The sequence below is a fragment of the Mirounga leonina genome, unplaced genomic scaffold (assembly GCF_011800145.1).
Source record: "Mirounga leonina isolate KUSES-001 unplaced genomic scaffold, KU_Mleo_1.0 Mir_180, whole genome shotgun sequence".
Taxonomy (NCBI): Eukaryota; Metazoa; Chordata; class Mammalia; order Carnivora; family Phocidae; genus Mirounga; species Mirounga leonina.
In genome coordinates, this window is record NW_023270469.1 from 7,425,489 (window position 1) to 7,450,689 (window position 25,201).

The 25,201-nt window shown below is 46.8% G+C and overlaps 1 protein-coding gene across 1 annotated transcript in view; it reads left to right on the forward strand.

The window, feature by feature from the left end:
- CDYL2 (chromodomain Y like 2) overlaps window positions 1-25,201 on the forward strand; it is a 1,015,850-nt gene that overhangs the window by 118,240 nt on the left and 872,409 nt on the right. The window contains exons 3-5 of the mRNA XM_035025298.1: window positions 9,842-10,059; window positions 17,471-17,643; window positions 23,706-23,916. Coding sequence (XP_034881189.1) covers window positions 9,842-10,059; window positions 17,471-17,643; window positions 23,706-23,916 — 602 coding nt within the window. The remainder of the gene's footprint in view (window positions 1-9,841; window positions 10,060-17,470; window positions 17,644-23,705; window positions 23,917-25,201) is intronic.

Genomic DNA, 25,201 nt, shown 5'->3' on the forward strand with positions numbered 1-25,201 from the left:
GTTGGTGTTAGAGTTAGATGAGGTAAGCTGTGTGAATTGCATACTAAGTACCCAACAACATATAGGTATTGCATATAGTGAGCCATCGAGAGAAAGGACTTTGAAGATGAGGCTGTACTGACCCTGAAGTCTCCATTTTGGATGTTTCTGGGCAGGTGTAGAGATCTCTCCTAGCCCCGCTGCCCGTGATAATCAAAGAGTTGCCTGAGTTCCTGAGAGAGACCATGTAAGTGTGGAAGTAGCATGGATAGTGCGTCCCTCAGTTGGGATCCTCTGGTGATCTGTCTGAACTTTCCCTTCCTTCCTCCCTGTGCCCTTCTGCACCTGAGGTTTGACATGGTCTTGGTGGGGAATTTCGGCAGAGACCCTGATCCCTGCCTGGACTGGACGTGTTTCTTGAAAGCTGACACTGTGTGATGGAAGTCTCCTGTGGTCCACTGCTCATCTGTGCCATCCTCTGTGGCCCCCTCCAGCCCTTTACCTCTGCCCTCCCCCATCCCAATGCAGCTTGCCTTGTTTTTCTATTTCTCTTTGTGTATCTTACAAACTGCAGTGCATTTCCTGACACACCTTTCCTTCCTGTGATTGATAGCTGCACAACATTTCTTGATAGTTTTGGAGTCGTCCCTCCATTTCTCAGTTGATTGGCCCAGTTTCCTCCTCCCTGTAGCTGAGCTGAGATGACTTTTTCTGTCTTTAAAGGTCTCTCCTTAAGGAATCCTTCACCCATCTGGATTCTTTCATCTTTTGTTCAATCTGATCATCTCTATCTTTTAATATATTAACCTAATCTTGCAGATTAATGCAATTATTAATATATTTGGATTTTTTTTCTATTTTGCATTCTGTTTCTCTGCTCCTTCTCCCATCCCCATTCCCTGACATTTTGAAGCTTTTTTATTGAACTGCACATTTTATAGGTTCCCTTGCACTAGGCTGACTTGGAAGTCAGCCACATATTGAATTTGTATTCTTAAATTTTAGCATACATACTCAACTATGAATTTTTTTCAAACAAATAGGATGTCCTCCTATTGGATATAGCAAGGAGGATACTACTTGGCTTTAAATTCTCATTGGACATCTTGTTTTTGTTTTGTACACCCAATGTTGTTAAACACCAAAGACTTTGCTTATTATTTTCATAGCAAGTGATTGCATTTATGAAATTTTTTTTCATATCTTGAAAATTTTTAAGACCAACTTTGTTTCTTGAGTCCTATGTCTTCCTCTGAATTAACTGTTTTACATGGTGAAGCTTCTCTTTGTAATTCCTTCAGACTCTGGTAGATAAATGTTGTTGGCATTGGGTATCTGAAAAATGCGCACATACTCAGGCCTTTAAATGCTGTTTTAGCTGGATATAAAAGTCTTGGTTGATACTGGTTTTCTTAGCATTCTGATGGCAGAAGTTCCCTTTTCTTCCCGGGTCAGTGTTGTCGCTGTTGCTATCAGTCTGTAAACCCCTTGTGATAATGTGATTTTTTTTTTCCCCCTCCAGGCTACATTTTAAGATCTTCTCTTTACCCATGACATTCTGCAGTTTCATTATCATTTGTGTCTTCATCTTGTTTAGTAACCAGAGTGCTCTTTCAAACTAAGAACTTGTCCTTTTTTTTTAAGTTCTAGAAAATACTCAGCTATTACCTCTTCAAATATTCTTTTCTTAGAGTTATCCCATGAATGGAATTTTACTTTGATTCTTATTTTGCAGGATATTTGTTTTTAAAAGTGTGTTTGACTTTTTGCTTTAAAGTAATTTAAAACTTACAGAAAACATCATAAAGAGGCTCTTTTCACATTCGTTGGATTTTTTAAAACATTTTAATCATGTTTGCCCTTTCTCCATATGTTTATGTATATGTATGTGTATATATGTTTAGGTATAGACTCGTGTACATACACACTCATAAGTTACTATAATTGATAAGTTACTATAAATTATATACAGATTATTATTCTTTTTCTGAACCATTTGAGTATGGATTACATTCATCATGCCTCTTTATCCCTTAATATTCAGTATGGGTATCTTCTAAGAAAAAGGATACTCTCTTAAGCCACTACAGTACAGTTAGAAATTTCAGAAACTTAACATTGATACAATAATTTAATCTATGATCCATTTTCCAGTTTTTTCTATTATGGTCCAAATTTCTTCCATTCCAATCCCACTGATTTCTTCCTCACCGTCCCCATTCCATATTTATTTGACCCTTCTTCCATCAAGTGAACCCTGTCTCTCCACAACATCACACATTTACTCATTTGCTCAACCCTCTACTGCCTATAAAATAGTTCTGGAGTTGTTCCACCCTAAGTGCTGTGAAAACAAACCCACTAGGGAGAGTTCAAGGTTTGTTTGAGGATGTATAAGTCATAATTTTGCATTCAAAAGTTACTCATATTTGTTCTCTACCCTCCCCCAGTGTGCTTATGTTATTCATTTGAGATAGGATTAGATTCCTCTCTTTCTTTTTGCATTCAGTTTATTTTTCTTCATCCTCCCTGATTTTATTTTCTTGACATGCTTTAATATACTTACAAGACTTAAAGCAGAAAAATGTACTCAGAACAGTGTCATCTCTCCCCTCCCCCTTCTCCTCTGTTCTCCCTGCCAAATGACTTGTACCCACTTGTATTTTCATCATCTTCTGGTATATTCTTCCTGTGTTTCTTTCTGAGAAAAAAAAAAATCAGATTTATCTCTTTCCCTTTTTTTCTTACAATAAACGTAAAGTACTTTTGCACCTGGTCTCTCTCCACTTGAAGATATATTTTGGAAACCACTCCCTATTAGTTCATAGAGAGAATGTTCATTCTTTTTTACAGCTGCGTAGTATTCCATCCTGTGGATGCACCCTAGTTTCTGTCCCCAACCCACGCTTCAATATTTAAATAGTTTCCAATATTTTGCAATTGCAAAGAGTGCTGTAAGGAGTCATCGTAGGCACATATATTTTTGTACTGTTAGAGGTTTATGTTGATGTCATATTTCTAGAATTGGATTGCTGGCTTGAGAGTAAGCACATAAACAGCTTTGTCACATGTTGCCAAATTCCCTTCTATTGCTTTTATGCCATTTTGCCTTCCACCCACAATTAAGAGAATGGCCGACTCCCCACATCCTCTCTAGCAGAGCAGAGTGTCAGGATTTTGAACTTTCGCCAAGTGGGTGGGTGAGAAATGGTGTCTCAGTATAGTTTTAATTCTTACTCCATTATTTTGGGATTTTAATTTGCATTATCAAAGAAAGTTGAGGTTTTATGTTTAAGTGCTATTTTCATGTAATATTTGTAGGTGCCTGCACATATCTTCTGTCCACTCTTTGTTAAAGGAGGAATTTGGGGCCTTCTGACTTGTCTTTAAAACTTCTTACAGGGCGCCTGGGTGGCTCAGTTGGTTAAGCGACTGCCTTCGGCTCAGGTCATGATCCTGGAGTCCCGGAATCGAGTTCCACATCGGGCTCCCTGCTCAGCGGGGGGTCTGCTTCTCCCTCTGACCCTCTCCCCTCTCGTGCTCTCTGTCTCTCATTCTCTCTCTCAAATAAATAAATGAAATCTTTAAAAAAAAAAAAATAAAACTTCTTACAATCTGGGGATCTTAGTCTTTTATCCATGATATGCAAATATTTTTCTCCCATTTGCCATTTTTCTTCTCATTTGTTCTTTATCTTATTACCACTCTTTTTTTTCTTCTGTTTTTGTTTGAGAATTTCTTGTTTATTTTCAGTGAATCTATTTTTTTTTCCTTTCATCTGTCACTTTGAGCATTCGAGACATTCCTGTTTTAAAGTCCTTGTCAGATTGTTTCATGATACTCATTTTATCTTCTTTGGAGTAATTCATGTCATAAGTGTTGATTTTGTTGGCTTGGTGTCTAAGCGTTAGATGTCTGCAGGTTTTGGAATTTTGGTGTACAGGCTCGTGTTAAGAGGGAAAGTTGTGTTTTGCTTTTCTTTGCTTTCTCTCTTCCCCCCCCTCCCTCTCTGATAGTTTGTGTTTGCCTCCACCTGGCCTGGAGCTCCCAACAAAGCTGTGGCTGCGGGCAGCAGGTGGTTTTCTTATTGTTGGCCTGCCTTCACAGAGGGGGCCTCGGGCCATCCCCTGGGGTCAAGCCCTGGGCCTGGGTCCCCTCTCCCGTCTTGTGTGGGACACTGGTCTCTGCCACCCTTGAGTGTGCTTCCTGCCCAGCACTCCCAGCCCCCAGCCCCACGTAGTGCTTTGTGTCGACATTCTGCCTCTCATGCACAGAGATGATTATCTTGTTTGCGAGCCCGGTATTTATCTGCCACTTCCGCATGTTTGGAGCAGAGGGGCTGTGTCAGAGCGTGATTTTATGGAACCTTCTTAACGTCAAAAACTCCTTTGTACTTACCCTGAAGGAAGGAATGTGGGAAGGTTTGAAGGGAAAAGAAGGAAGGAAACTGTCCTTTGTCCCAGGAATGCAGCCGCCATCACTTCCTTTACTTGGCAACAATCCTGTGAGGCAGGAATGTTTTTTTCCCAATCCACACATGGGTAATGAGAGCACAGAGTGTGGATGAGTGAGCTGCCCAGCCTTGCAGCTCATGAGAAGGCGTGTGGGGGGCTGAAGGCTAGCCCATTGTTGGGTTTCCCCCTGATTTATGGATTCACAGGGCGGTCAGCTCTCTCTGCCTGGAACGCCACATCCTGGCCTGGGTCTGTGCCTCAGCCTTAGAGGCTGGGAGGAAGAGCGCTCAGCAGTTAATTCCTCTTTTTTGGAATGATTTGGGGTCCTTCAGCCAACGTTTGTGAAGTGCCTAAGATGAGCTAGGCACTTGCTAATCCCCTATTGGTTCTTTAACTGAACTCAAAACAACCCTGAAAAGCAGGTCCTGTTAGCCCCATCTTCTCATCAAGGAGGCTAATGCTCAAGAGCTCATGTGGCTTCCCAGCTTCTCCCAGTTAGCAAATACAGGGCTGGAATTTCCATGCTATCTGGCTGCAAAGCCCTCCACTTCCATGCTTCCAGCATGTTCTGTTCCCATGGTGTCTTCCCGGTCAGCCCGTCACAGTCTCAGGAAGCATGATGCCACAGAGGGGGAGAGGCTTTGAGGGCAGCTGTGTGTGAGGCCAGCACCTGAGGGTCTCTGGGGGGCAGCTTTGCTCCGAATCTCCTAAAATGCAGGGCCCATGTTACCCACTTAGGTTCAGATGTGAATTCAGGCTCTCAAGGAGGCTCTCCTCCTCTTTTTGGCCCAGAGATGGTACATCCTTCAAGTCACCATCAGAGGAGGGAGCCCAGTGGCCTGATAGAGAATAAAGAGGTCTGTTTTCCTCAGGTAGTTTTGTGGTTTATTTGGTCAGATGGTCCTTTCGGGGCTGCTTTATCCTGTGCTCTTGCAGAAAGACCACAGGCTTTGAATTCAGAGACCCCTGCCCCCATTATTCTCTGTCACGTCACTTGATATTTTCTCATGTGTCCCAATTTTAGGTAATAGTTTACTTGTTGACTTTTCATCTCCCCGACCCGAAGCAAACTCTGTGAGGATAGGGACCTTAGCTCTCTGATTTTTGTTGGATCTCCATCATCTAGCATCTAGCCGGCCCATAGGAGGTGCTAAATAATCAGATTTCAAATGAACAAATAAAATGAGGGAGAGCTGACTCCAGCCCTGGCTCCACCACTTAAAATCTTTGTGACTTCCAGCCAGTTATTCACTTTTCGTTACCTGCAAAATAGACAAAGACCAGCAATTTCACAGGACTGTTGAGAAATTTATAGACAACCTAGAGAACTGCTCACAAAAGGTAAGCCTCCTGTCCTCCTCTCTCATGCAATTGTTAATTAGTGCCTTGACTTGATTGGGGGATGGGGCGGGAGGATTTTGGTCAAACCTTTCCCAGACCTGGAAGGCACTGACGTGCACAAGCCCTGAGCTTCTGACTTCCCACAGGCGGGAGCCAGTGCCCTCCAAGAGCAGCTCCTACTACGATATGCCAACCTCTTCCAGCAAGGCCAGGGCATGGATCTGCCCGGGCTGCTGCAGAAACCCTGGCCAGCTCCAATTAGGAAGCTCTTCCGAGGAGCCGAAGGTTTTGAGGTTAACCCTGAAGACACAGCTCCCTCTACACCAGCCTTTTAATTAAATGCTTGCGTTTACTTTCCGGAGTTCATTGAATCATTTTACCCGCATCGTGGGGCTTGACAAAGCCCAGTTGCTTTGAGTAATGGAAAAGTACAAAAGGAGGAGGCTTCAGGGAAGCTGCCCAACAACACAGGCCCCGCTGCTTCTCTGCCACTTTGTGGCTGGGCGCCCACCTGGGTGGGGACCCGGCGTGCAGGAGGAGGGGTCCTTCCGGGGAGTCATTTCCTGCTCCCTGCCTTGGACTTGGTTCTTGAGATGATGAGGCCCACGAGGCTAAGTAAGGATCTGAGTCCACCCCCAGGGTGACTCAGGGTTCCAGGAGCCACAGAATAATTCCCGTGGACTTCTTGGTGCACAGGTATGCTGGGCTGTGTTGTGTGTGACAGTGATCCTGCCCTTAAGATGCTTACGGTATTGTTGGGGAGACAGGGTTCATGCAGAAAATATTGCTGGATTACTTTTGTGCTGAGCCAGGCAATAATGATTATAAAGCAAGTAAGAGCCACCATTCATACATTGCTTACTATGTCCTAGGTCTTTTATATATGTTCTCTTTCTTGATACTCATAAGCTGATCTCAGAGGATCAGCCACCAGGGCATGTTCACTCTGTCCACGCAGTAATTTTCCCAAGTAGGGGGCAGGGTGGGCTTTGGGGGGCCAGCTTCTGGTTGGGTTCCAGCGTCCCTGCCAAAAACTAAATGGAAGGCTCCAACAAGTAGTAAGTCCCTCTCTGTGTTCCCTTGTACCCCCTCCTCCTACCTCCCTGCAGCGCCCAGGTCACCGATTGCATGGGGCAGTCACCCACCACCCCCCAGCAGCAATGGGGACACTCAGCAAGATCTTCAGACCTTGGGCGCCTGGGTGGCTCAGTTGGTTAGGCGACTGCCTTCGGCTCAGGTCATGATCCTGGAGTCCCTGGATCGAGTCCCGCATCGGGCTCCCTGCTCAGCGGGGAGCCTGCTTCTCCCTCTGACCCTCCCCCCTCTCATGTGCTCTCTGTCTCTCTCATTCTCTCTGTCGCAAATAAATAAATAAAATCTTTAAAAAAAAAAAAAAAGATCTTCAGACCTTCACCAGCGTTCAAGCAGAGGGCTCACTGCACATCAGGGAGGCGCCTAGTGGTGGATGACCCCCTGATTTGTCTGGACCTTGGTTCTCAGAGCCTGGTTGCTGAAGCAGTGGCAGCAGTTACTGTCCAGTAAACTATTCCCTAAAAATCCAGCAGGTGGATTTTTAACAGTCCTCCAGGTGATCCTGATGCATGTTCAAGTGTAAGAACCACTGGTCCAGGTTCTCAAACCTGCCTGCATGTCAGAATTGCCTGAGAACTGTTTTGTGGGGTCTTTAAAAAATTATTAACTTAATTTTAAAATAAACTTCACTTTTTAAAACAGTTTTAGACTTACGGAAATATTGGGAGGGTAATACAGAGAGTTTCTCTATATGCCACACTCAGCTCCCTCCCATTATTAACATCCTACCTTAGAGTGGTGCATTTGCTACAGTTGATGAACCAGTCATGATATGTTGTCATTAACCAAAGTCCTTACTTTATTCAGGTTTCCTTAGTTTTTGCTTAATGTCTGTTCCAGAATCCCATGTAGGATCTCACATTACAGTGAGTTGTCATGTCTCCTCAGGCTCCTCTGGGCTGTGATGGTTTCTCCGACTTTCCTGGTGTTTGATGACCTTGACCGTTTTGAAATGTACTGATGAAGTATTCCATAGAGTGCCCTTCAATTTGGTTTTGTTCGATCTTTTTCTCATGCCTAGAAATGGGGGATGCAGGTTTTTTTGGAGGGGAAGACCACACATTGTGTTGAGGGCACACGCCATCACTGTGATTCATCACTGTTGATGTTGGTCTCCGTCACCTGGCTGAGGGGCTTTGGCTTCTCCGTCTGCCCCAGTCAGGTTTCTCCACCATCCAGTTACGACCCCTGCCCCCCAACTTTCCATGCTGTGTGGTGCGGAAGGAAGTCACCAGCTCAACCCACACTTAACGACTGGGGACTTAGGCTCCACCTCTCTGCAGGCAGAGAATCTACAGAAACTGTTTGGACTTCTTTTGCATGGGTATTTGTCTCTTCTCCCCCCATTTATTTATGAATTTGATTATTTACTGACATCAGTATGGACTCATGGGTATTGATTTTATACTTTCAGTTATAAATGCAATTCTAGTCTATTGTGTTGCTCACGTTGTTGCACGTTTGGCCATTGGGAGCTCTTTCAGTTGGCTCCTCTGTCCTTTTGACATGTCTCTTCACTGCAGAGATTATTATTTTTTATTTTTTTACTACTTCCTTCCTTTCCACCACTATAAGCTTATCTTGTGTGTTTCCTGCCCCAGGCCTGGAATCTGCCATTTCTTCAGGGAGTCCTGGTTCCTTTTACTGAGAATGGTATCAGAAACCAACATCTGGGCCCTCGGTATGCTCGCTGCTATTGGGGTGTTGATGGTTCTGGGCCCTCTCAGCTGACAGTTGGAGGAAATACACGTGTGTGTAGTGCCCTGCGTACACACATGTACCTGTAACTATGTCCGCATGTAACCGTCTGGATCTGTGTTAAGCTAAACGTGAGTTCATGCTGATGTCTTCCACTCTGAACCCACAGCCACATGGATCCTTCTAGCCCCCTCCCCTTGCTGATCTGTAAACTCCCACTCCAACTGTGAGAAGCGTTACTCCTACCATCTGCCATCCATTCATTTAACCGTTCAGTTCCAGCACACGTGGATAATGGTATCAGAATCTGAACTCTCATCCACCTCCATGGGAATGGGCTTCGCCAGCTGGAGCACAAACTTTCTCTATGGGCTATCTTGGCTTTAGTTTTACAGACTCCAGTCATTCCTAGGGTTTCTGAGGTGCCGAGGGCCTCCTACCCCGTTCAGTGAGGTGGTTTCACACGTTGGTCATACAGTTCGATTCTTTGATCACATGCTGCGTGCCATCCTTGGATTCCCCCAGTCTTGTAAATTTATTTTTTTTAATTTGCATCCTTTAAGCTTCACTGTCTGTGCGGCAAAGTTCTTTGGGTTTTGACAAAGGTTTAATGTCCCACATTCATCATTGTCGTTTCACCGCCCTCAGAATCCCCTGTGTTTCCCCCGTTCCATCTCCTCTTTTTCTACCTGATCCCTGGAAACCACTGATCATTTGGCTGATTCTGTGTAATGGGAATCGTGCCAGGCGTAGCCCTTCACACTGGCCTCTTTTACTTAGAAATAGCATCCAGGATTCATTTGTGTACGTTCACGGCTTGATAACAAATTTCTTTTTATGGTTGAATAATATTCCGCACTATGAATGTACCAGTTTGTTTATTCATTCACCTAGTGAAAGACATATTGGTTGCTTCCAGTTATTGGTGATTATGAATAAAGCTGCAGTGTTTTGGTTGGTCTATTTGTTTTGTTTTGTGGCCATCAGTTTTCAAAGTAGTGGGTTCCTTGCTGCTGAAGGCGCATGAGCAGGGGTGGAGGCTCACGGTAGATGTGTGGGAGGGGGATCAAGGGTCATCCCTTGGGGCCCTCCACAGAGAGTGCTCTCTGTCCTAGTTCACATTTGGAGATGAAGCAGTTAAGCCCTGGGCCCTTCTCCACCCAAGAACAGAGGGTGCATGGAGGTCCCAGCCACATCCAGCCTGAACATTCTGTGATCACCCTCTTGTGTGGTTGTTCCTATGTCAGTTTCTCACTTTGGTTATCTGATTTTGGAAGGCTCTGCTCTGACCAACGGGGGATTAAACCTGCACAGCCCCGTGAAGAGGAAGCTGGAAGCAGAGAAGGACTATGTCTTTGACAAGAGGCTCAGGTACAGCGTCCGCCAGAACGAAAGCAACTGTAGGTTTCGGGACATTGTCGTGCGCAAGGAAGAGGGGTTCACACACATCCTGCTGTCCAGCCAGACCTCGGACAACAACGCACTGACCCCCGAGGTGAGAGACGGGGGGGACCTGAGGGGAGGGTCAGGCTGGAGAGGGCTTCTCATTCAGAATGGGGCACTGGCTCTCTCTTTGTTCCATCAGGGAGCCAGTGACGATAGCCAACACACATGCAAACTTGACTATGGGACACCATGTGCTAATCACTTTGCATACATTATCCATTTGATCTTTATGACCAAGTAATGATACTATCCCATTTTACAGATGAAGACCTCAGTAAATGGAGAGTTTCAGAAAACTGATCCGGGTCCCAGATTTAGTCAGAGGGCAGCCCCAGACTCCAAACACCATATCTTGGGCTTTTCCAAGTGTGTCAAATTTCCTTGCTTTGGAAGGAATCCTATTCACTCAGCTCACTCACTTTTTTTTCAATTGAGATAGAATTCACATCATAAATTTCACCCTTTTAACATGTACATTTTTTAAGTATATTCTCAAGGTCGTGTAACCATCACCACGATCTAGTTCCAGCACATTTCCATCACCCCCAAAGGAAACCCCATGCCCACTGCCATCCCCTCCCCATTTTCCCTCACATGGTCCCCAGCGACCACAGATCTACTTTTTGTCTGTACAGATTTGCCTATTCTGGATATTTCATGTAAATGGAAGTGTATTATATGTGATCTGTGACCAGCTCCTTCCACCGAGCATGGTGTTTTCAAGGTTCAACCATGGGGTAGTGCACATCCGTGCTTCCTTCCTTCCCTTGTATGGAGATGCCACGTTTTGTCCATCAGTCATTCAGTGATGGGCATTTGTATTGGTTCCATTTTTGACTACTGTGTTATGACGAGTATCACTGCGAATGTTTGTGTACGAGTTTGTGTGTGAACGTGTTTTCAGTGCTCTTGGCTATATTCCTCTGTGTGGAACTGCTGGGTCATAGGTTAACTCTGTATTTAACTTTTTGAGGAACTGCCGGCCTGTTTTTCACGGTGACTGTGCCATTTTCCATTCCCACTGGCCTAGAACTCTGGTGTCTCTGCATCCTTGTTGGCACTTGTTATTATCTGTTCTTGTTATTTTGCTGTTGGAGTGGGCATGAAGTGGCATCTCACTGAGGTTTTGATGTGCATTTTCCTGATGACTAATGATATTGGGCATCTTTTCGTGAGCTTATTGGCTGTCTGTCTGTCTGTCTTCTTTGGAGAAATGTCTATTCACATCTTTTGCCTATTCTTTAAATTGTTTTTGACTGTTGAGTTTTAAGACTTCTTTGTCAGACATATGATTTGAAAATACGCTCTCATTCTGGGACTTGTTACTTTCTCAATGGTGTCCTTGGATGTACGATGTTTAAAATTTTGATGAAGTCCCTTTTACCTGTTTTTTCCACCTTACCTTTTTAATGCTAATCATAATTATATTTTAGGTGAACAGAACGGGGAGACAGTGGATACTTAATGCTGTTACATAGACAGCACCGTTTAAGATCTGGGGTACTGAGGAGGAGCAATGAAGAAATGATTAATGTTTTTTAAGATATTCTTGATGGTGCAAATGTGGGAAAAGACTCATCCAAGAAGCCCTCCCCAACTAGACCGACCTGCCACAGGGCGGCGGAAGGGTCAATGACAAAAACCTTGACTGCACCATCTACCAGCAGCTCTTCCTCTTTTGTATTTGCTGCTTATCCCATTTCCTTCTCCCGGGACCCTTCTGATGTAGGGTTCTCGTGATCCACCTCTTATAGATGAGACAATGCAGGTTTAGAGAACTTAGGCCTAGGGTCCCATCAGCTTTAAGGGGCAGGACCATTGCCACCTGTGCCCATCATGTTGTTTCTCACACTCAGCCCAGCACCTGGCCCGTGGAAGACAGCAAAGTCCCCACCTCCCTTTCCCTGTCCTGTGATATCCTGCACTGATTCCACAGTAGTAGTGAAGACACAGAGGCTTCACCACAGAGGTGTGTTAACCACAGGGACACAGTCAAGGAGTGGCCATCTGCCCAGACTGGGCTCGGCAGGGTGGTTAGGCATTGCCCAGTGTAGCCGGTACACTTGGGGAGGCCCAGCAAGTGGGGTGGGGCGGGAGGTGCTGTGTCCTTGGACTCGTAATCACATGTCTTATCATTATGATTTACATAAACTATAGTTCCTTCAAGGGACTGTGTGTGTGATAGTCAGGAATGATTGCCTTAAGGCAAGAGATGTAGCTAAAGCCTTTGCAGTTTGTGGGGCTGCTGGTCACTTGCTGCCCCTCCTCTAGGCATGGTCTTTTGGGGTCTCTCTCTTACACCTTCAGGAACCACCTCAGGGTTCTCTGCTGCATAGACCTTGGTGGTTTACCCCAGAGGCTGCCCTTCACACGTTTATACACTTGGAAGCCTTGTTATTTTAAGCTCATTGTGAAACATCTGTACGAGACCAACTCTTCTTGGAGTTTTTTCCCCTTCAGTACTTTTTGAAAGCATGCTTTTAAAAGGCACAGCATTTTCCTTCAATAAATTGAATCAATATGGGGTCTCCCAGTTCATCCTGTCTCTTTGGAGTAGCTTTATGTGTTAACCATTGCCTACTCACCACGGAACATGTGTGGCTTCCAATTCCTGAGATGGAGGTTTGGTGAATTAGGGGTTCCATTCCTAATTGGTGTCTTTCAGTAACAGAATGGGAGGAAAATGGAGAAAAAATACTGATCTGGTGTTTTCAGCCGTCTCGACAATCAAAGTGGATTGACTCTATAGATAAGCTGGCCAACTGGGTAAAGTAACCCTGAAAGAAAGATCTCAGTGAAAAGAAGAGGTGATGTTAGCAGAGGAATATAGATTTTGGAGTCTGGTGGACTAGGTTCCATTCCTGCCTCCACCAGCTCGCCTTGGGGAGTCACCTTGCCTCTTTGAGCTTCCTCATTTGTAGAAGTTATAGTGTATCTTGCTTGTGGGATTAGAGATAATGTCTGCAGAGAGACTCACAGAATGCCTGGCACATAGGAAGTGTTCAGTAAGTGTTCCCATCATTGTTAAGATGAAGCAGAGGTGATTTAACGGCCTCCAGCAGGCCCAGCCTTACTTACTCATGGAGCAACTGGGACGAGGCCACCCTGCATGTCATAATTGAATTTCTTTTTCTAGTTGTATATGGGACATTGGTTGGATTGGCCTCATGGGCAGAAATTCATATATTACTGAGTGTGTTAACTAGATTCTGAGGCCAGTGGGTATGTGGTAATATTGCTCCTGTCTGGGACATAGCACAGAACCAGGAAAATAATGAAAATGCCCCTTTAGGAAAGAACCAGCAAAATAGATTGCCCCAAGTGTTGGTGATTAAAAGCCCATCCACTTCCCCATTGAAGACGCCAAGCCCTCTCTCAACTCCCGGTTTTCTGCAGTGCTCCCAGCCTCAGTGAACCGCACCACCCCTGTCTGAGGGAACACACCAGACATGTGGGAGTCACACCTCATACCCTCTTGATCATACCCACCACATCCACACACCCCTGAGACCTATTAACTTTCATCTTTGAATAGCCCACTAATAGGCTTTCTTCTCTCTATTTCCATCAGGACTATTATATTCTGTCTGGATTGTTGTAATAACCTGCTAACAAGCATGCTCTTTCATCTTTCCTACCCTGTAGTCCATTCTCCTCAATGTGGGCACAGTGATCTGCCAGGAATGCAAATCTGATCAGGTCACCCCTTCTACACGCACACACACACATACACACACGCACATGCACGCACGCACACGTGTGCGCACATACTTCAAACACCTCAGTGATTCCTAGTTGCTCTGATTAAGAATTAAAACTGTTCATGTGGCCTGCGAGGCTGGTATTTTCTGACCTGCCCACCTGTGCAAGCCTCCTTGCCTCGTATCACACATCCCCCTTCTCTTCTCCTGCACTCCAGTCAGCCTGGCTTTCTTTCATGCTCACACCTGCCCCAGGGCCTTTGCATATACCTGTACTTCTGACTGAAACATCCTTGCCTAGTGGCCTTGCACTTCATTCAGGTCTCAGCTCAACCACCACTTCCATGGGATCCGTCCCCACCCCCCAGATCCCTGCCCAGGTTACATGCCCCTCTCAGGAGCTTTCCCAGCACTAGGCGCCCCTCCCTTCTGGAACTTGTTACTGTTTTTAATGTACATGTATTTGTGTGATAATTTGTTAAATATCTGGTTCCCCCCCCCCCATTACACTGTAAGCTTCTTGAAGAGGTAAATATTATGCTACTCATTCAAATCAATAAACATTTATTAAATTTTTTTATGTGTGAGGTTCTGGACTAGGTGTTACAAGGGTTATACAGATAAGTAGAAGTCTCATCTGTTTTAGCTTTTAAGGAATTGTAAATTCCTGCATAACAAATTGTCCTAAACTTAGCATCTTAAAACAATGAACATTATCTCACAGTTTCTCTGGGTCAGGAATCCTGGCATGGCTTAGTTGTATGCTTCTGGCTCAGGGTCTCTCAAAGCCTGGAGTCAAGGCATGTTGCCTGGGACTGCGGTCTCTGCTGAAGGTGTGGAAGAGGATCCAATTCCAAGCTCACCCAAGTGGCTGCTGGCAGGTCCTTGCTGGCCAGAGACATCAGTCCCCCCTTTATGGCTACTCCGTGTGGGCTCCTCATGACATGGTCTGCTTCCCCAGACTGAGAGCTCCAAGGAGGAAGGAGAGCATGAGAGGACAGCCAAGACAAGCTGTGTCTTTTTGTATCCCAGTCTCCTCTTGAATGGGACATCCTGTCACTCTTGCTGTACCTTGTGGTTAGGCATGAGCCATTAGATCCGGTCTACACTCACGGGGAGGGGATTCCATAAGGGTATGACTCCCATGGAGGGGATCATCATTAAGCAGGAGGTAGGGTAAGGCAAGGATGCTCACATTCTACAAGGGGGCTTGTAACAAGGGTCATAGGGGGACACATGGGGTGTTGGGAGAAGGAAGAGTTTGCGTTTAGTCAGGGATATTTGGGAAAGCGTTCAGGAAGGTGGTCACAGGTGAGATGGGCCCTGGGTGGCTGATTTCAGCAAGTAAAGATGAAGTAGAGAGAGGGACTATGGTCTACTCCCCCTTTCAACCTACTTCTAATGAATTTGGTTATCTGGTTCCAACCCATGGCAGATCAGAAGGTAGAAGTAGCAGGGGCGTGTGTTTTCTCTGGCGGATACCGACTTCTGGAGTAAGTGACAGCTAGCAAGGGTCTCACAAGGGCAGTAAATCTCAAGAACATATTTAGGGCTTCAAAATGCATAGCGGTCTTGGACCATTTGTTATAGAGGCATTCCCCAGCAGCCTCTGAGGGCACTGGTCGGTTACAGACTAGCAAGTGACCATCGAGAGGTAGTTATGTGGGTGCAGCAGAGGAATTTAAGAGCAAGGGAGTAATCATTTTAGAATGTTTTACTTTAAACAAACCAGGTACGTTATACAATTTGGGGTCCTTCAAGGAGGTGGAACCTCAGCCATCAGTCCAAATTGGGTTATCGACACAAGAAAGGCAAAAGAAAGCTATACTAACTAGATATAACGTTCTTTAAATTAAAAAATATATATATATAGTTTGTACTTTTGTCACATGAATGAAACACAAATTTACTTTCCATTTAACTCATAAAGGAGGTGGCTGTTTTGTTTGATTTTGTCTTTATTAATTGACAAGTAAATGTGGCCTCAGAGAGAGAGGCAACTCTCTGAGTCATGTGCGGAATGTCAGCTCACGTCTTTACAGTGGGGTTTTCTTTTATTTGCCTCTCAGAGAAATAGAGTTCATGGATTGTTCAGAGTGTGTCTATTTCTGGAGGCAGATAGATTAAAGGACCCACAAGATAGTGGCCTCTGCTTTTTTGATGTTCAAAATGAATCTGTGGCTCATACCCTGTTAGAATGGAAAGTGCCTCTCCCATCCTCACAGAGCACAGGCTGAGAGATTCTCCATTCAAATTGACATCCAGCCCTATTTTTTTTCACCCATTTTTTTAAGTCATCCTACAATATGGAGTGGTAGAAAGAGAAGGGATTTGGGGGTGAGATTCGTATCATGGTTCTGTCTCTTGCTGCTGACCTCGGGCAGCTTCACGCCCTTCTCTGAGTCTCCCTTGATTTACCTGCAAGATTAGGATACCATTCCCTCCTAGATGGGATTTTCATTCAGAGTAAAATATGTGGAAATTATCTGTTGCAATCCCTTGCACCTCCAAGTGCTTAATAAATGGGTTCTTTAAAAAGTATAATTTTAAAAACATGGCTCCCATAATAGTTTCCCATTGTACCCTATGATTATGCCTATTGAAAAACTAATAACGATCCCTTAAAAGCCTATTCACTTATTGTCTCCCCAGTTGGACTCTCAGCTCCACCCAGGCAAGTGCATGCCTTGTTTTCTCTTACCATGCCTTTTTTGCACTTATTCACTTATTTTTCCATCCTTCTGTCACTTCAGTTGGACTGATTGAGCTTTCTTTATTTTAACTCCCTCCCCATTCATTGTAATCCATGTACTTTTAAGAAGTTATCCTTAAGTTCTGTACACATAGTGAAGCCTAAACATCACCCTCACCTCTCCACCACGCCCAGACCTAGAACCCCGGCATGTGGTTGTCATTCCTTCTCTCACTAATGTGCTATTACCACCTGGACCCCATTCTTCCTTTGTGCAAACCCTCAGCCTCAGTTGGTCAATATCTGTCTGATGATTTTATAGTCATTCTTATATTGATTTATCAGCACATTCACCACGTTTCTTTGTTGGCTGTTATTCCTTGCATGTCCGTTTTTCTGAATATAGTTTTCTTCTTTCTGAAGTGCATCCTTTTTAAATTCTCTCAGCGAGGGTCTAAGAGTGGTAAACATTCTTTTGCTGAAAATGCCTCATTTTTACCCTTGCTTTTGGATGATAGTTTAGCTGGATACAGAATCTGTGTCTGATGGTTGTTTTCCGTGGCACCTTGAAAATTTTATGAGTTCTGATGCCAAAGCCCACTTCCCACGTGCTACCTACGAGCCAATCAAAAGTCTTAGTTGAATTAAGGATGAGCAAGAGTACAATTAAACCTAGCCTTCTAAAAAAGGCTAACATACCTCACCTGGGCTGTGCACAGGAATTTTTTTCCCACACCTTGAAAAGGGCTAATGCTGGAAGAAGATTTGCAGAGATTTACCAGGGATTACACGGCTCCAAGCCAGACTTCCGAGTCTGAGGCCAGTGACCCCACTGCCACCTTCTTAGCACTCTGCCTGCTTTGGGGATGCTGCAGGGGAGCTCTGGTTTTGGTGTTTCTTTGCTTAGTCTGGATGTGGCTTGAATTTGGGAGAGTCTTCCTGCACAGGAAGAAAAGATGTACTCACCTCTGCCCTCAAGGGTGAGGCCTATGGCGGGCTTGAGGTCTGAAAGCCACTGGCGTATAAGCAGACACTTAACATCCCCGCCAATCCATCTCTGCCTGCAGATTATGAAGGAGGTTCGGCGAGCACTGTGCAACGCGGCCACGGATGACAGCAAACTGCTGCTTCTCAGTGCAGTGGGCAGCGTATTCTGCAGTGGCCTAGATTACTCCTACCTAATTGGCCGGTTGTCCAGTGACCGGAGAAAGGAGAGTACCCGGATTGCAGAAGCCATCAGGTGAGCTCTGCTCATGTTTGGACACTTTGGGACCTGCCTCGTTCTTGTCACATGTAGCACATAAAAATACAGTCTGCTCAGTTAAATTTGAATTTCAAACACCATTTTTTTAATCATAAGTCTATCCCGTGCAATATTTGGGATATATTTACACTAAAAAAAAATTTGTTGTTTATCTGAAATTGGGATTTTAATTGGGCATCCTGTATTTTTCTGCCAAAATTAGGGGTGTCTTTGTTCTCTAGCTTACTTTTTTTTTGGATCAAAAAGAGATTTTATTTCTTTATATTAAGCCCAGCAGCTGGTAATGTGCAGGTGTTATCCATGCTACTCTCGCCCTCTGCCTGATGGTGAGATTGTCGATTTTCTGGGTGTTCCTGTGTCCCGAAGCTGACATGGCCCAGCACTGGGGAGAGGATGGAAGGGGTACCCCGGGCAGCTGTGCATTTGCAGACCCAGTGGGGTGAGGAGTGCTTCCCCCTCTCTTGTTGCCTTTGGAACAAAAGTTGGGATCCTGGGGCTGACATCCCAACAATCCCGACAATCGGTATCTTTTTCAGGACCCTGCAGGGTAGTTATTTCCCCATTACTTCTAGATTTATCAAAAGCAAGTAAGTGTTATTTCCAGCAAGGGCTGTCACTCAGCCTCTGCCCTGGGAAGGACTCAGGCTTGCTGCTGCACCTTGCCCCAAGCTCCGACAAGAGTCACAGTGTGGTAATGCCACCTGGTCTCTGGGAAAGGAACACTTCTCCATGTGGGGTCATGGAGCCTCAGGCCTCGTGGGAGGAGTTTGCTGGGGCCTCCAGTCTCACTGTGCCTGGCAGCATCACATGATGCTGATTGTCATGTGGCTATGAGAGCCTTCCCCAGGATGCGGTCTCCAAGAGATGATATGGGGATGCTGTCACAGGTGGGGTTCCACGTCCCCTCTTCGGGGTGAAGCATCCAGTGAAGTATGCTCTAAAACACATGCGTGCTTCCCGTTGCAGAATTCGTGCCCAAAGAGACACAAAAAGGCTGAATGAATGCTGTTACTGGAAAGGGCATCGTGGTTGCACGCTGCTCCCAAGCTTCCTGGCTACAGACAGCCCTGGCTGCGTCCTCAGCAGTTTGCTCTCTGCTCGGACTCAGCCATCCCTTTTAATAGCTGCCTCGTCACATGGCGAGGGGGGCAACAGGGTCCCCCCGTAAGCTTCCTTCATTTGTGGGACCATCAGAGATGGGGTGCCCATCTCTGGGGCCTGAGGAAAGCCTTGGCCATCGCCGTCATGTGGTTTCTGAACTTCAGCGGAAGCATTAGCTGGATTTCCAGGAGTCCCAGATTTGAGGAGATGCTGACTGCATTAGCTAACGTCTTGAGAAATGCAGTCAGTGGGATTTAAGACATTTGCTATCTCATCAGGAAGGTGAGTTTCTCTTAGGCAGAGTAGAGGGGGTTGTAGCTGAGGGAATTCTTCCCAATGCTCAAAGGGAGTGGAAGTTCCTAATTTGTGAGCCTGCAGTGACACTGGGAGAGGGAATGGGGGATGCCCCCTAGACCAGCAGTTCACAGCCCGAACAGCACAGAGAATCCACAGGGAGCTTTTCTAAAACCCAGCTGCTTGACAACCCCAGAAGACACCGAATCAGGGAGTGTGGGGTGCGGCCAGCTCGTCTTTGGTTTTGGAAGGACCAAGGGTGGATGAGCAGCTTCACGAGGACGGATGGGGGTGTGTACAGTATGGCCCTCATAGTGAAGAGTGCCCATGGGGTCAGAAAACGCACCTTGCCCATCATCACCAAGTCCTAGGGGAGGCTCCAGCTCCACCAAATTTCGAGTGCTTCGCCCCAGCACCCACGCTCCAGAGTTTGGGACGCAAGGTGGCAGAGAAGCATTTCCCAGAGAATGTTCAGATTTCCAGAGAAGTATCATGAGTGAAGGGCACCGTCCATAAATTACTTTGGGCTATGCTGCAAGTTCTATCCCTGCTCCTGCGGATTTTCCAGGCATAGGAACATATTTGCAGTCTGAGAAGTCTCTTGTGAAAGAACTTTGTTCAAAGTCTAGCATGGCTGAAACGTACTTTGGCCACAGAACCTTATAACCTACAGACAGCCCTTGCAGTTCTCTGGGGACCTGCATGCTCTTGGCTGGGCTGACCTCCAGGATCCGGGCACGCTGCACGGCCACAGCACCCCCGGCACTGCTCCTGCCCCAACCTCATCGCTTCCTAGAAAAAACATGCACACACATGACCCAGTACGCCGTATTCACTCTGCAGATGTTTGTTGAATGAACTAGCAGATGTGAGAGGAGCTCAGATGATTCATTCAGCACAGGCTTCTGTCCAGGACCCAAACAAAGCTGTCAGCCCCGTCCTGAAAGAGAGGCTGCCCTCACCTGAACCCCTCACAGGTGATGGCATGGTCTGCCGATGAAGATGAATCAGATAACCCATGTGAAAAACTTGGATGGACCCAGCACATAGTTAGTCCTCAGGACAGGGGTAAGGAATTATTTTCATTGCTAGTACTGTTATGTCCGGCCACAAGCTCTAGCTAAGCCTGCTCTGACCGTGGAGTGGGCTTTAAGAGCCCCCATCTGACAGCTCCAGGATGACCATCACCATGTGTATCTGGTGGTCAGAGGTCTCGTACTGGCTGACTTGGCTCTGAAACTTTGGCAGTGGGAGAGCTACACCCTGGCGCTCTGGTTAAAGGGAATAGGTAGCCAGGTCACACAGGAAAGGCCATTGGCCCCAGGTGGCATTTGTATACAGGTCATTGCTTTGGAGAGTCCTCTGGGCCTGGAGGGCGGATCACCAACCCCTGAGAATGGAGAGAGCAGCTCCCCCACCCCAGCAGGTGCACTGACTATAATACTATAAGCAGCCGTGGCCCAGGGCTCCTGTGGGCCAGGCACTGTCTCCTTCAATTCCCATATGGCCCGACGAGGACAAACCGTTGGCTTTCCGATTTGACGGGGAGGAAAATGGGATTCCAGAGAGTGAGTAACTTGTCCAAGATCTCACTACTAGTTAGGGACGACAGAGTGGAGACTTGACCCCAAAGTTCTTGCTCCTTCTGCCACATCGGAGCAGCCCAACACTCAGGCAGGCAGAGAGCACAGGGCTAGGCTGAGTGGAGGAAGCTGCGGGGGCTGGAGTCAGCATGACTGATGGACTTTGATGCTGAAGAAGATGACAAGCCATCTCCCCCGCACTGTCCCGCCACCCAAGTCAGGATCAGATATCTGAGCGGCAGCATCTGTAATGCAATATCCTGTTTGCTGTCAGGCTTCTGTGTCCACTGGGCCCTTGTGATAGAGATCTTCTGCTTGAGAGGAAGAGGATGGGGAGAATGGTCTGTGCATTGCATTTTCATATCCAGGACATGAGCCTGCAAGGCAGCGTGGACCGAAATAGGATGGCGTGGGGGTGCAGGGGTAGAGCTGGGCACACCCGGTCCCTTTAGCCCTCCTCGGGATGTGTGATCCCTCTGCACAGGGCTCAGGTTGGAGACTGCAGAAGGAAGGCTCTGGGCTCTGGAACGGTATGGTCCCGTAAGGTCATGAGGGTGGAGATGAATTCCTCAAGGGCTGTGGTGTGGAGGTTGGAGCAGAGTGGGAGTGTCAGAGAGGCCCTCATGAGGTCCACAGTGGGGAGGCGTCTTGATAGGAAGGACCCTCTTTACTGAAAGTATTCCACAATGGCTGGAGGATGGCGTATCCTCACAATGCTAGGGAGGGAATCCTGCACTTAGTGGAAGATTTGGCTTGATGGCTCCTGAATTCCTTTCCAACTTGGAGATTCAAGGTACTGGAATTGTATGAAGGGGTTTAGATGTGGAATGTTGGTCCCAAATCACTCAGACCCTGTGGTTCCAAGGATCCTGCCAAGAAACCCCACATATGGTGCAGGCTCCAAATTGCATTTGGTTAAAAAGCACATGTTAAGGCCGGTGACTGAGGCCATGAAGTTAGGAAGTCAGACCAGGAAATGGGCCACTGGAATCAGAGGAATCAGAGGGCTGTGGTGTCAGAGTGCAGCAGTGTCCTTTTGGGGGGTCAGCATTGGCTGAGAGAGCCCTGCCTTCTACTCACAAACCACTGTACAGGAGTTAGGAGATGGGCTGCCTCGAGCATGGGCAAGGATGCGTACTTAGATGACAACACGCAGGTCGTGAGACACCCCCCACCCCAGGCTTCTCACAGTGGAATCCGATCCCAGCGTATCACTGTGATGCCCACATGTTTTGGTAAGGATTGCAGGGAAATGGTAGCAGCCGTGAAGGCATAAATCAGCCAGACGTTTGTATTAGTGAAGTACTAGCTGCTGTAATGAATAAACCCTGAATATGTGTAATGGCTCAGTTGTGATAGAAATTTACTTCTTATATTTGGGAACCTAAAACAGATGCTATTGATCAGCCTGTGGCTGTCCTCCAAGTGTGACTCAAGAACCCAGACTCCTTCCGTCTTGTGGCTCAGCACACGGGCTCTCCAAGACAGCCGTGCTCTTCAAGGTGAAAGTGTTTGCAGGCTGCATGGTGAGAGGTTTCTGTGCTCGGGCCTGGAAGTGGGCTTAGGTTTCCACTCACATTCCATCAGCCAGCGTTCGGTTACTTGGCCACAGCCAACTGTGAGAGAGGCGGGGAAATGTGCTCCAACAGCAGACTCAGGAAGAGGAGTGAAGGGAAAGCAGGTGTGGCAAGCGGCGAGTGCATCCCTGCCGCGCATCTGCAGTTTTCACTCTCATTCTGGAAGACTCCTTTATCTATCCGGCAGTTACTGAGGGTGAACTCCAGTAGGTATGGGCACCAATCCATGCACGAGGCAGACCTGTGGGTTTCTGCAAGGAGCTGAAGAGGGAGGAAAATCCAAAACCAAGTAAGCAAGCAAATAATTAGGATAATTGCAAATTGTGATACTGGTGTTTTCCGAGAACTCTCAGAAGGCCCTTGCAGCTCATGCATTGTGAGCACGCTTGAGGGAGATAAGAGATGAGCCTGGGGGAGTAAGCAGAAGTAGACCAAGGTCATGGTCGTGAATATGGATTTTATTCTTGTGAGTTCTTGGTAGTTTCCAGTCTTCCACCTGCGAATAATGAAGGATGCAGGCTTTACTAGACATCTTGGATCTTTCCTCCATGTCCAGATGAGTATTAACATTTTATGGATCTTAGATAGCAGCTATGGGGGAGGTGAAAAGCATTCTAGGGCAAAGAAAGTGGAGTTGGCTCTGCTTAATAGGTACAGATGCACTCTGAACTTTGGTCGATGAGGAAGGGGAGGGGGATAAAATGTCTACTAATTGCAGAGCCATGACCCCAGATGCCTCACGCCTCCAGGGGAGCTCAGTGTCCTTCCCCAGTTTTGGACGAAGCCACCATAATATATAGATCCTTGTCAGCATTCTAGAACCACCCTTGACGGGCCTGGCATCCCTTTGGATGATTCAGAATCAATCATAGGATTTAAAAAAGGTTAAATATCACCTGTGCCCACCATCTGAAGCTTGAATTCCCTCTACAGCATCGCCCAAAGTGGTCATCCAGCCAAAACTGGAATACCTCGAGTAATGAGATGTTCATACCTCCCAATGCCAGCCATTCCACCTTCAGCCAGTGCTGTTAGAACATTCTTTGTCTCCTTGCATTCAAATATGCCTCCTTGTAATGCCCTCCTTTTGGTTCTCTTTCTGGTTCTAGACCTTGATGTTCAGGTTGTCTTTCTTAGGATATTTAAAATTTGTCAATATCCAGGAAGTGCTAACTGAGTGCAGTGCTGGGACAATGGGCATGACTCTGGACCCTCTGGGAAAAGTGGGACATATGGTCACCCCACAAATCTCTTTCGGAAAGTGTGCCACCGACCACCGAGTATGCCAGGCCTGTGGCTGCAGCTCAGTGGGCTCGGTGTTCAGGAGAATGAGATGCTTGCCTGGCACCCAGTTCCCTCTGACCACCTGAGGGTGCTTCACAGCACCAGGGAAACTTATTTCAGCCTTGGCAGGTTAAAGGGTATCGAATAGGTCTCGGCAGGCCTGCCTACCTGTTAAAAAGGGTCTTCTCTTTTCTCCCAGGGACTTTGTGAAGGCCTTTATCCAGTTTAAGAAGCCTATCGTGGTTGCGATCAATGGGCCTGCCCTGGGCCTGGGTGCCTCCATCTTGCCCCTCTGCGACATCGTGTGGGCCAGCGAGAAGGCCTGGTTTCAGACCCCCTATGCCACCATCCGCCTCACGCCCGCTGGCTGCTCCTCATACACCTTCCCCCAGATCCTGGGCGTCGCACTGGTAAGCCCCCTCGTTCCTCGGGCAGGGTCTCTCGCTGGGATAAGTGGCTTTGGGTCCCAACAAGACCCCTTCTCTGTCCTGGATTTAGGATATGGCCCTTCAGATGAGTAAGGAGCTCAGGGGTGCCCCCGCCCTGTGGAATCTGCTGAGTATCTCTGCAGGGGAGCTGGGTTGAGGTCAGGCTGATCTCAGAGCCTTCAACCACTGGTGCCAGATGCCAGTGGCAGGTGTGGCCAAGGGTCGAGAGGTCAACAGGGACATTCACTTATCAAAGGTGTACTTTGTTCACCTAAGTTAACTTAATTCAGTTAGTTCACTTACTTAAGCACTTAACTAGTTAAAGCACATAATAGTTTAAGCTAACTAAACTAAGTTCAGTTTGCTTACCTAAGCACTTGGCCTACATTATCTCATTTATTCTTCACAACAACCTGATAAGACCATATATTAGAGGGGACCGTGTGCTGTAACAATCCCGCAATCCTAGGGTCCAAACAGCAAAAGTTTCTTTCTCGTTCTTGCCGCAGTCCCGTGTTGATGTAGCTGTCCACACTGACTGGGGGCCCAGGCATCTTCCATCTGGTAGACCTACCTTTGCTTTCAGCTGGTGGATGTGAAGAGAGAGCCTGGAGGTTTTCCTGGGCCAGGCCTGCAAGGGGCTTCTTCACCTCTGCTCACATTTCGCGGGCCAGGATTCGGTGGTGTGGCCACACCTACCTGCAGGGGAGGCTGGGAAATGTAGTCTTGCCATGTGTCCCAGAAGCAGGAAGGGATTTGATCATCACAGGCAGTCCCACCTGGAGAACCTGCGTTATGGTCTCCATCACACAGAGGGCAAGCTTACCTGGAGAAGGTAAGGAACTCGCCATGCCACGTGTCAGCAAGCCGTCAGAGTGGTGCTGAGCGAGTGGTGGAGTCCACTGTAGGCTGCAGTCAATCCTGCACCAGCAGCCAGAGGGTAGTGTGGTCAGGGCCCACTTAGAAAGCACACACCATGGCCGGCGCTTGAGAGCCGCTAACTCAGTACATCCTCCTACAACCCGGGAAGGGAGGACAGTCATTATCTCTGCTTGACAGATTGGAGACTGAGGCTCAGAGAGGGTGAGTTGTCCAGGGTCACAAAGTGGGAGTGGCAGTCGTGGGATCGGAACACAGATTATCGGGTTTCAGAGTCTGTGCTCTTAACCAGCAGGTCATAAAGTAGGGCCAACATCCAAGGAATGAGTCTGAAATTGGGGGTCTCTGAAAGACAGAACTGTCTGAAATCAATTTGCATCTCCTTGTA